The following is a 12,863-nucleotide window of genomic DNA, read 5'->3' as shown; positions in this document are numbered from 1 at the left end:
AGAGAGAATTGAATCAGTCCAATGAATGTTTTTACCAGTTTAGTACTGATTGATGGATTATTCGTTTTAATTCATAAAATTGCAATATACTTGAAGTCAGATGTGCTTTACTGACTAAATGAGAAAAGAAATGTTGTGGTCGTGATGTCAACACTGTACTAGAACTTTAAACTTCTTTACTGTACTGTGTTATTAAAATGGTTTTTAGCTTGATTGCATTCGTCATTAATTACACAATTGTTTTCCCGAGTATTCTCTTACCGGCTAAATGTGCTTTTCAGCACATCAGAGCATTATAGTTTCGACAAAACAAAAATCTGTCCCACTGATGACATTTTAATGATGTGAAAAAGATCAGCATGAAATATCCGAATTTGAAAGTACAGGTAATGTCGTTTTTGCTTTTTTGCACAACCAAAAAGGATAATGTAATTTATTTCCTCAATGATTTCTTTATGCAAAATATCTTATGTTAGTTTGTTTGTTTGCCTCGGGTCTGCTAAAGAAGTCATGCTTAATCAACCTGCAGACGTACTACGATCTCTCTCCCACCAGACCCCCTGCAGTCGCAATCGGAAAATACATCCACCGCCCTTCTCCTTTTTTTTGGTGCCATACTCATTACCTTGACTCCATATAAATCTGTCTTTCCCCCTCACCTTCTATACTCGAGAAAATATATTTTTCCTTTATCTCCAAAGAAGAAGAACATCTCATTTCCACCGTACAGCATTTATCCTTCTTTATCATCTCTTAGGCTGTCATACCCCACATTTCATACGTGCATGATAGCTTTCGATATGACAGTATTAAATCAGGAATGTTTTTTAGAGATTAGAATCCTCTCGGATGAGCGAGATTAGAATCCCCCCGGATGAGTGATGACCCCATACCTTGGCACACCCAGCAGGAGCCTGTGTTTTTTTTTTTTTGTGTACCTTTTATTAATGGTGTTGAACTTGTGAAATGGACCGTAGAGATGGACACACCCCACGTACAGATGCTTTGTGTACAGTAAAGCGGGGGTTGATGCTTTATGGCGAGGGTCTGCGCAGCACTCAGGTGGCTATTTTTAGAGGAACAGGTGTTTCTGTGGCATTGTTGAAGCTGTAGGGGAGACATCTTCAGTCGGCCTGTTTCACAGAGCATGTCATCGTGTCAACCTGACCCTGCTGTTTCTGATGTCTGGACTTAATCCAAATACTGTTCTGGTCAAATTGCTCAGTCGATTAGGGATTTGATGTGGAAAATTCACAACGTCTTGCACTTAAATGTCCTGGTCGAACTCCAGGCAATATGTCTAATTTAATAGGAATAGTTGGGTCAAAATGGAAGATTCTGTGTTCATTTTAGGGCTGTCAAATGATTAATCGTGATTAATTGCATCCAGATTAATTTTGTATTTATAGCCACATATGCAAACATGCATGTATTCAAGAAAAATACAAAAAATAATAAATGTTTATATATAATTTCAATTATTGGTCACTATAAATAAATACTGTACATCGAAATATTTCCTAAATATACATGTATGTGTATGTTTTTGTAAATACAAAATTAATCTGCACTGCACACAGTACAGACATATATTATGGAAACACAAATTTTTATTCTGGATGCGATTAATCGTGATTGTGTCATTCGTTCATGAATTTACAATAAATTGGGAGTTTCAAGGTTTGAAACACAACACAGAAGCAACAAGAAAATAACAAAAGTTGTAATGTGGCTTGTGTAGACCTGAATTAAAATGTTAAACAAACATATTTGACTTAATTTTATGTGTGAAAAAACCTCAAAACTAAAACATTGCTTCTGGACCAATGTTCTTTACATCTTGCATTTGCTATGTGTACTGTAAGGTTGAGTAAATATTAACTGACATTTATATGGCAAGCCGAATTAGCTTTTAATCATTCTCAGGATATGAATTTTTGACATCAACAATTCAATTTTACTAGTAAAAAAATTATTGATATCAAGAATAGAATTTCTACTAGTAACAATTGCTATTTTATTACATTTTCATTAGTAAAAATGTGAATTACAATGACGTCATCACTCGCAGAAATGTGTATTCTTGATATCAAAAATTGAATTTCAACTAGTAACAAACGTAATTCTTTTTTATTTTTACTAGTTAAATATCACAATAGGCTGCCATTCAAATTCAATTTCAGATATCATTAATTCATTTCTTACACGTTAAAAATCTTATTTCAGATATCAGAAATGCAATTCTTACTAGTAAAAAACATAATTTTTGATTGACTAGTAAAAATGCAATTACAGATATCAAGAATGACGTTTTTTACTAGTTGAAATTCAATTTTTGATATCATGAATGTACATTTCTGCGAGTGATGACGTCATTGTTGATATCAAGAATTTACATTTTTACTAGTGAAAATGTAATTACTGATATCAAAAACAGCAATTGTTACTACTAAAAATTGAATTGTTGATATCAAGAATTATAATTTTTACTAGTAAAAATTGAATTGTTGATATCAAAAATTCATATTCTGAGAATGATTAAAAGCTAATTCGGCTTGCCATACATTTAAACATTAACTTTCATGTTTAAACCTTGAATGTGAATTTAAACGACATGTCGTGCGATCTCCATGACCTTTCCATCTTCTCTCCTCTAGTCCCGCCCAACCTGACCGTCCCACGAGGAAAGTCTCCTCTGGTTACTCAGGAGGGAGATACAGTGGAGCTCCAGTGTCTGGTCTCCGGCAAACCCAAACCCATCATACTCTGGTCCCGCGCCGACAAGGAGGCGCCCATGCCGGACGGCAGCATGCAGAGCGAAAGCTACGACGGAGTTCTGCGCATCGTCAACGTCTCCCGCGAGATGACCGGCATTTACCGCTGCCAAACCAGCCAGTACAACGGTTTCAACGTAAAACCCAGAGAAGCCACCGTAGAACTCATAGTGCAGTGTAAGTAATCAGAACGTGTTTGATGCTCTTGTGGATTTGTTCTAAACCTAATAAACTTGGCTTGAACATTCTGTGCTTAGGGTTTTTATCGTGATTTGATTAGAGAAAAGCAAACCGCTAATTTTCTCGAGAAATAAATGGAAAAAGTATGGGGACATCATTAATTGTAATTACAGACAACCTTGGCGAGCGTTGTACAATGCCGATCTTTTCACTGTCTCATTTAGACCCCCAGATTCAATTAACACATGTACAGAGGTTAATCCAATGTAATGAATTCCATGTTATGGTTGCATAGCGTGAATGAATCGCTTAAGAGGAGTCGGTTTGACTCAGACAGGTGTGTAAGGGGGTCAGATGTCAGTGTAAACGATTTCATATACGCAGGCGAAAAAACGGTCAGGCAAAGGACGCGTGTCTTTATTGTCCTCTCTTCTGTTGATGCTTGTGTGTAATATCTGATTACAGTAATAATGCAAGTTTGGTGTGAGGTGGATCATAGATATACAAGTATCCGAAAAGATTTGAATTAGGCGTCAGACATTTTAGATATGCGATGTGTCAATGAGGTTACTTATTTCCCACAATGCACCTAGCAGCTTTTACCGTGACAGACATGGGCTTGCAGAGGCAGTTCTTTATATGCAGTCTTTTGAACTGTGACCTTGTGAAGTGTATTGTTCTATACATTGGAGTGGAAGACATTTAGTCGATTCATCGCTTAACTACTCCATCAGTTACAGTACAGTACACCCCCCCAGGTCGAGCACTATGTACAAACAGCCTGCGTGTTTCTGTTTTGTTTTGTGCTGAACTTCGTGTCAGGACCACATACATTCTTAATTCATAGAATTTATGTTCGAAAGAAATGTAAGAGCTGCTATATACTTTACTATGTATTTTATATTGTGTTTGTTTTGCGCTAGAATAAAGTGTACAAGGTTTCTTTAAAAAAAATGCACTCAAAGAAACACTCGAGAAATAATTGCGAAAACTGTATAGATCCTGAAAAAAATCACTCGGGCATGAATTTTAAATAACTGTTTACAATACTACCTTGTGTCAGCATTTTACTAACTTAATTTCTTGGAACTCTGTTTTTGTCTAGAGGGCCAGATTGGGTCTGAAATAGCCTCTGTGTGTTTCCTGTTGTGTTCTGAGTCAGTGATTTTGTTTGTTAGTCACGATTCACTGCTTTTGTTTTGTTTCTTTGTAATCGCCCACTCTCCCTGCGCTTTGTGTTTTGTTACAGCCAACTATGAATTCTGCATGTGCGATCATTATGTCCTATTTAGGTGAATCAAATAATCCCGAGCTTTGCATGTTGCGCTAGTTTAGTGAGAACTAATGAACACACAAACCAGTAAGTGCTATAGACCCTCTCAAATATGTGAGGTAATTGTTTGTTTTTAATTAAAAGGGATGCTTCTTGAAATTAAATCATATTCTCGGTGAACAAAATACTTGGCAACAAACTTCTGCTTTTTTGAGTTATGGTATTATAATTCACAGCTCAAGTTTAACATTATAGTCTCAAAGGGAAAGTCATTTTCTCTTTCTTCTGTCAGTTTAAAACTACAACCTGTAATTTTTTTGGTTAAAATGATCAAAAATTGAGCAAGTGCATAAAAATCGGTGTTTAAAAATGTTTCCTTGCCTTAACCTGAAACGCAAGAATTAACTTAAAGTATAGACCATTTTGCAAGACATAAACATCACTAGTCCAGAAGGACTTCCTGTTTCAGTTTTTTGGGGGGCTATAAAAGACTTAAAGAACTTCATGTAACATTTGTATTACTCTTAAATGTTCTGTTGGTTGTATTTTGTTGTAACATTTGTGTAGTGTTAAAATACGAAAACAGGAAGTGCTTCTGGACTTATGTGAAGCATTCGCATAGTTTGAATTTGTTAGTCTACAGTATGTATAGGTTAACATTTATATATAGTATATTTATAGTCAAAATCTGTCAGTAGGTTAGTTGTGTATAGGTTTATAGTGTTTTACGTCCTTGTTGTATGTCTGTAGCTGATTTGCACACAGATATTCGATCATGTCAGTTATGCTTAAGAGGTAATAGCGATTTCGTTGAAGTTGATCAGAGTTTAAAAGCGTAGATATTTCCCGACCTTTCGCCACTCTGTGCTCCTTGTCCATCCACAGCGCCGTACATGCGATGTGATCTTTTGCCCTTGCATGTTTCTCCAGTCCCTTTTCTGTTCCTAATGCGTGTTTCCAGTCCCGAAAAGTTGGATCGGAGACCGTGCCTGTTCGAAATTTTCTATAGGCGAAGCAAAACACAGCATCGGCTTTCACAGAGTACTCCAACCAATTTCTATCATTAAACCAGTTGCTCGAAAATGACCTCTTCTTTCCAGAAAATAATGTCATTGGATATTTTGCTAAAATAACCTGCCATGGTGTGTCTGAGCCAAGGTCATCTGGAGCTTCCTTTTCGACGCAAGCAGGTGCTGTTCTCGTTGAGGGTGATGATTCCGAGCATGTCAAGCCACTAACAGGAACATCATGGCAGCCACCGCCACCTTCCTCGCTGCTGGACATATCCTTGTCAAGCGATTCATCAATAACTTTAGCACCGCCAACTTCCTTGCTTCTGGACACATCCTTGTCAAGCGATTCACCATCCGTAACTTTAGATTGTGGTCTTTTTAACCAATTCCGTATGTCCATGTCTATGACTGTTTAAAACAACAAAAATTCGTGAAGAAATAAGCACGCATACATGTTTCTCTTCTTACTCTCGCGCTTAACAAGCTCAATAATTGTGAACAACCAATCAACAAGTGGCAGCGGTGGAAGGGAGGGGGATTTCAGCAGCGGATGTGTTGCAGCAGAAACGGTAATACGTGCATATTTCAATAAGTGCATATTTCAACGTCTATTAAAAATATTTCTTATTCATATTGAATACATAAATATTATTCTAAGTTGAGCATTTTTAATCAAATAATCAGCATAATTTTTAAGGTGATAATTTTGTGTTTGTTGAAATAAAAAATAATGGGGAGCACAGGATCACCCACGGGGGGGACTGGGCGGGCGCCGGGCCTAGGTCGACATAAACGTGCACTCAAGTTCATAAGAATCGATTAAAAACGCTCGCCCTGCTCCGCACCAGTATATTTGGACACGAAATGTCAGGTGAGACCACTACTATCAGACAGACAAGTGAGACGAGCCTAAGAGAATTTACCTTCAGACACTGACAGAGAAAAATGTGACAGGGCAGAGATGACGCTCACCTCACGCTGATATTTCTTTTAAACATTTACTGTATTTTCAAAAACATTGATAATCTAACAGTATTGATTTAATTATTTACATACATTTTATTAACATACACTTTTGTATCAGTGTTGTAATTAAAATCGTTTCATTGTCACCATGAGGGACACGCCCCCCCCCCCCCTAATGCCCCGCCCCCAATTAATCGAGTACTCATTTTTCAAACCTGTCTGAAATGAAATATGATCAAAAATGCCCATCCCTAGTATATCCTTGAATAAACGATTGCTTAAAGGAGCCATATAACCCCCCCCTCAGCTGCTTATACTGCTGAATGACTGAATGACTACAGACCCGTCGCTCTCACATCTGTGGTCATGAAGTCATTCGAGAGACTGGTACTGGCTTATCTGAAGGACATCACAGAACCCTTACTGGACCCCCTGCAGTTTGCCTACAGAGCAAACAGGTCTGTTGAGGATGCAGTTAACATGGGGCTGCATTTTGTCCTGAAACATCTGGATAGACCAGGGACCTATGTGAGGATCCTGTTTGTGGACTTCAGCTCTGCTTTCAACACCATCATCCCATCACTGCTCCAGACAAAGTTAACCCAGCTATCTGTTCCTGGCTCTATCTGTCAGTGGATCACCAGCTTTCTGACAGACTGGCAGCAGTTAGTGAGAATGTGGAAACTCACATCCAGTACCCGCACAATCAGCACTGGCGCCCCCCAGGGGTGCGTTCTCTCCCCACTGCTCTTCTCCCTGTACACAAATGACTGCACTGCCCAGGACCCTTCTGTCAGACTTCTGAAGTTCGCAGACGACACCACACTCATTGGCCTCATTCAGGATGGTGATGAGTCTGCGTACAGACAGGTGGCTGAGCAGCTGGCTGTCTGGTGCAGTCATAACAACTTGGAGCTGAATACGCTTAAAACAGTGGAGACGATTGTGGACTTCAGGAGAAACCCCCCTGCACTCCCCCCTCTCACCATCATGAACAGCACTGTGGCTGCAGTGGAGTCATTCAGGTTCCTGGGCACCACCATCTCTCAGAACCTTAAGTGGGACAATCACATTGGCTCTATTGCTAAAAAAGCCCAGCAAAGGTTGTACTTCTTACATCAGCTGAAGAAGTTCAACCTACCACAAACTCTTTTAAAACAGTTTTACTCAGCTGTCATAGAGTCTGTCCTCTGCACATCCATCACTGTCTGGTTTGGCTCAGCCACAAAGTCAGACATCAGAAGACTACAGAGGACGGTTTGGACTGCTGAGAAGATCATTGGTGCTCCCTTGCTCACCCTCCAAGAACTGTATACATCCAGAGTGAGGAAAAGGGCTCAGAAAATCACCCTGGACCTCTCACATCCAAGCCATCATCTCTTCACAATGCTGCCGTCCGGTCGGCGCTTCAGAGCACTGAGCACCAAGACAACCAGACACAAAAACAGCTTCTTCCCTCAGGCCATCTACCTCTTGAACAGTTAAATGTTTTTACACACCGTGCAATTAATAACTCTGTGCAATAATAATTAAGTGCAATATTAATTATATCCTCCAGATAATACACTATCTATTTTTATACAACTTTTTCTGTAAATTATATTTCATTCATTCTGCTGTATATAGCACATACCTTGTACTACAATAGTCTATTCTTATTTTTTACTTGTACATATTTACATACATACATAGCTTTACTCTCTATATCTTTATCTTATGTTTATTGTATTGTATTTCTTGATTTTTTTATACCCATAGGCCCTTATTTAAATCATTGTGTACTGTATTCTATTGTGTTATGGTCTCTGTGTACTGTTGTTGCTGTTTCTGTGTTCTGGATGCTCCTGGATTCTGATTCTTAATGACAGATATAGGCTCTTTAGTAAAGCCATCATTTCCTAGCATGAGCATTAGCCACTCAGAACAGGTAACTGTATGTGATGACTCATTCTCTAGCGCTGGACCTTATGTCATCTTTCAAAGGCTGTTTCCAACCTCCCCACAGACAGAATGATTGTAGTGACTTTGCAGGGGGTTGGGGGGGCTCCAGAGGTAATCCCAATGCTGCAGTCATTACTTGCAGAAGGCCAAGGCACTAATGTATGCCAGTGGATAATATCTGCTTATGTCTGTGACAGCTGAACGAGTCCTGCAGCAAGCACTACAACTGCGGGGGTGGAAATAGACAGAAAGAGAAGTTGGGATAAAGGAAGTTGGAATTAATGTGGTTAAAGTGTGTAAGGGAGGGAAAAATTGAGAGGTAAAATATTGACAGAGAAAGTATGGTAAAGTGGAGACTGGAGTGTGTTTATGTCTATGTGTATGCCTTTTTACATTAGGAAACAAATGTGTCCCAGTTAAAGGAACAGTTCAACCAAAGATGAAAATTCTGTCTTCATTTATTCACCCTTAAGTTGTTCCAAATCTGCATAAATGTCTTTGTTCTGATGAAAACAGAGAAGGATATTTGGAAGAATTCTTGTAACCAAACAGCTCTTGGCCACCATTGACTGTCATAGTGGGAATATTGCTCTATAGTGAGGAACTTTGTGTTCAACTTTCTGTTAAACACAAAAGAAGATATTTTGAAGAATGTAAAGCAAAAAGCAAACTATGGTAGTCAATGGTGGCCAATAACTGTTTGCTTACAAGCATTATTCCAAATGTCTTTCTCTGTGTTCATCAGAACAAAGAAATTCATACAGATTTGTAGTAACTCGAGGGTGAGTAAATGATGACAGAATTTTCCTTTTTGGGTGAACTGTTCCTTTAAGTAAGTTATATCTGACAAGACTTTCCTTGGGTTGTGCTCATTTGTGAATATTATTGAAAGAACTAAATGTTGCTTATTTGAACGTAATAAAAGAGAGAGAGAGAGAGAGAGAGGGGTGGGGTGATTGGGGGATTGTTTTTTCCATCAGAAAGATTGCCCTGGATTTCATTTTGTCAAAGCGCTTTAAATCTGCATGACTTTGTTGTATTGGTAATAAAATGAAACTCTGTTTACCTCAATCGCTCTCCGATCGTTCATAGAACAAACATTTAGGAGGTTAATGCCTAAAGGCCATCTGCTAACTTACCCCTTGGATTTTTCCATTATTTTCCATGGCATTTAATCAGGATAATATCATTTCTGGACAGAATTAAAGGCTTAGCAGTAGAAGCTCATTTCTGGACAGCGTATGTGTCCATCTGGTCTATTATTTACTCGGGTTTAACCTTTAACTTCCATACACCTACAGAATGTAAAAAAATACTTCAATAAAAGTTAAATATTATGTCTGTATTTGAAGTGGAAACACATATTTATTCCAAAATTTTTGACATATACTGCATTAGTAATATAATAAATGTAAATCATTATTGTCCAATTTTATTGTTGGCAATAGTGACTAAATGTTAGTCAGGGTACTGTAGATGCAAAATTTCATTTGTCAGGCATGCAGTAGACATGAATTTCACCTATTTCTCCAATATGACAGTCAAGAAAAAGCCATCTTGCATAATAAAAAAATTATGTTGTAACCTATTCAGTCATTTTTATTGGCAATGAGACGTGGGTTCAAATCAGTCATTTATACCTTTTTATAGGACCTTACACATTGACCCATTAACATGAGAGAATCAATTTTACTCTATAACTCCGTTATATGTCACATGACTTTTACAAGAATGTGCTTCTATGAATTATAATTCTTTAATCAAGTCATTCATCCAGTCATAAATCTGCAATATGCACTTGCATTATCCTTTCATCAAGAAGGATGAGTGTGATTTCGATAGAATTCTCTGCTTATGGCTCTGATGGTAACCACGACGACCCCAACATCAACCTCTCGGCATACACAGCTCTCAACCCTCTGTTAGCATTCAGTTTAATTGCTCCTCAAAAACCACAGCGCTCGCTCTAGAGCTCAGGCAGTCTGCCGCTGACGTTAAACCTTCGCCTCTGCTTTGATGGAGCGCTTGGTTGAAAATGAAGCGCCTGCGGACACATGAAGAGCAACAGCTTCACACAATGCCTTGGGTTTGCAGGTTAAATCTGCTCGGCTCATCTGGACTATTGCTGGCTCTGGGTTAAAGGTGACATTTTTATAAATGTTGAAAATAAGATGTTAAAGGAACAGTTCAACAGTGGTAGTCAATGGTGTCCAACTGTTTGGTCACAAGCATTCTTCCAAATATCTGTCTTTGTGTTTATCAGAACAAAGATATTTATACAGATTTGGAATTTTCATTTTTGGGTATCAAAGTTAGATTGTCGACGCAATATGGAAACCCAATGCTTGATCTCTATTGTGTAATAGCAAAGATTTGTGAACACTGTTGATGGACACAAATAAAGCATTGGAAAGAGTCTGGCTCAGAGGTCAGAAAACAGCATTATGAATCAAAATGTCCATATTTTCAGAAACTTTAGCGTAGCATTTAGCGCACGTGCTTTAGAGCAATGGGTTGCAGATGTTTCCTCCCTTATATTTTCAGATTTCGCCACTTTGATGTGTATAGCTCTGTTCTCATTCAAGTCGATTCAACTAAATATGATTGTCCTAAAATCGCTTTTCTAACACAGCCGTTTTCAAAAAGGACAAATCTTTTTTCATCATTTTGGGGAAATTGGTGCAGAATAGTAAAGGAAATTGAGGTGGCAACAACTGTGGATCTTTTTGAGACAAATCTAGATTTTTTTTCATCATGATGCTGTTTTACTTAATAAATACTAATCCAACCCAATCTAGATTGCACATTTTGGAAATTTTGTTTTGAATTTTTCCAGTGTTTCCATACGTTTTTAATGCAACAATCCAAAGTTGACATGAAACCCAACTTGTGTCGATTAAATAAAAATTGACAGGATTTGCCCGCAATGCCCATGTGCTACCATGCTCTTTCCACTATCAGGGTGTGTTGTAATACTTTTTGTACAATTTCTGTGTGCCTGATGCAATTATACGCAATTCAGTGTTCGACCCAAAATAACTATAATTTTAGAATGGAGGCAAAGAATAAGCAGAGGTGTGGTGTTTGACAAAAGCAAATCTCTACTGTCTTGGCCAAGTAACAGCAGCGTTTTGAATGCACTTGAACCCAATTATCTCCTGTCACTTGTCTAGTGTCCAAACGGTCACCCCGTCTACTAAACAGCGTCTGCAACCTTCACCAGTTAAGGGGTTAATTGAATTCGTTTTCCTGGCATGTACCAGCAAAAACTACCCATTCACAATTAAGCACGCATGCTTCATTCAGACCGGCTCCGAGTCAGCCAGTGATTGCCACAAATCCGATGGCTGAGGGGAAAATCTGAACCTCAACAGATACGTTTTTTGCACAAATGTAGTCTGTAAAGGTCAATTGGCACTCTTGTCATTTCTTGCATGCCTTTGAAGTGAGGTTAGACAAAAAAAGAAGGGTGGCGACAAAACAGAGTGAGAGAGAGAGGAAGAAAGAGTCATTTGAGCTTATATTGTTATTTCACAGGAGCAGTGTTCAGTGACAGCCGATCCTCTCTCATTAGGATGTGACATTTTCTTTAACACTAAAACTCGCACTGCGTAGTGTAAAATGCCTGGCTCGCGAATGTGCAAGGGCTTCTATTTGTAGAATGGAGTGGATGTGGTTGAATTGTTCATTCTGCCATGAGATTATTCTTTGATGATGGATTCTCTTGCGGTCATGTTCGTCGAGCAGACGTGATGAATATGACTGCCGTGCACCTTAGACTCTTAACACCTTGGACCGAAGTAAGTTTTAATTGCATCTAAATGTGGCAAGGCTGACTGATTATTAATGATCTAATATATTTTAATGAAGGGATAATTGCAGTTAAAGCCCAACAGTAGCAAAGCACCATCTCCTCTGTTCTCAGTCGGGGCTGCAGGGTAGATGAAGAAACTTTTCTGCATTTCTGATGAGAGAGTAGACGTCTTCTCCATATTACAGTTTCATTCACTGCAGCAAGGCCTGTCACCGTTACATAACCGCCGATCGCAATTATCTGATCATAATGCATTTGTATGAGATAACTGAGACTGTGTGCGTTTTAAAATTCAAATGCAGCATTGTCATTCAAATAAGGGAGTTTTAATCAAATGTAGAAATGATACAAGAATACATTACGTTTAATGCTTTGTGTGAATGCCCCAAACAAACACAAAGTCAGCACGTTTCCTGAGGTAACACAAACGTTTCCTTTAAACACAAAGAGCTCCGGTTTCATTTTTCAAATGTAATGGAAAATATTGTGGGCCTAAGGCGCATATAAAGTTAATATCACAGAATATGTAGTGTAATGACCTGCTTATTAGGGACACAATATTGAAGAAAAATGCAATGACTTGCTAATTTACGTGCAATATTTTGTATGCAATATGATAATACTTACAGTTTGTTAAATCGATTTACATTTTCTGATATAATATATATATATATATACATATATAAACATACTTATTTTACATTATTTCAGGTATCACTCTTTCTGTTTCGCCAGTCTAAATCAGTCTAAAGCTATTCTTATATTAGATGTTCTTTCTCAATACTAAATGACAGAAATGAAAATAAAAATGTAAGATTGAATCGTGTAATTTATAATATAATATTAAAAATGTATAATCTATATATATATAATTATATAATGTATAATATAATATAAAAATT

General features: G+C 38.0%; 1 protein-coding gene across 2 annotated transcripts in view; it reads left to right on the top strand.

The window, feature by feature from the left end:
- Window positions 1–12,863, top strand: part of mdga2a (MAM domain containing glycosylphosphatidylinositol anchor 2a) — a 151,107-nt gene that overhangs the window by 86,431 nt on the left and 51,813 nt on the right. For both annotated transcript variants that reach the window (XM_057343597.1, XM_057343595.1), the window contains one exon: window positions 2,658–2,951. In XM_057343597.1, coding sequence (XP_057199580.1) covers window positions 2,658–2,951 — 294 coding nt within the window. The remainder of the gene's footprint in view (window positions 1–2,657; window positions 2,952–12,863) is intronic.

The sequence above is a fragment of the Triplophysa rosa genome, linkage group LG10 (genome assembly GCF_024868665.1).
Source record: "Triplophysa rosa linkage group LG10, Trosa_1v2, whole genome shotgun sequence".
Lineage (NCBI taxonomy): Eukaryota > Metazoa > Chordata > Actinopteri > Cypriniformes > Nemacheilidae > Triplophysa > Triplophysa rosa.
This window is presented reverse-complemented; position numbering and strand designations above follow the sequence as displayed.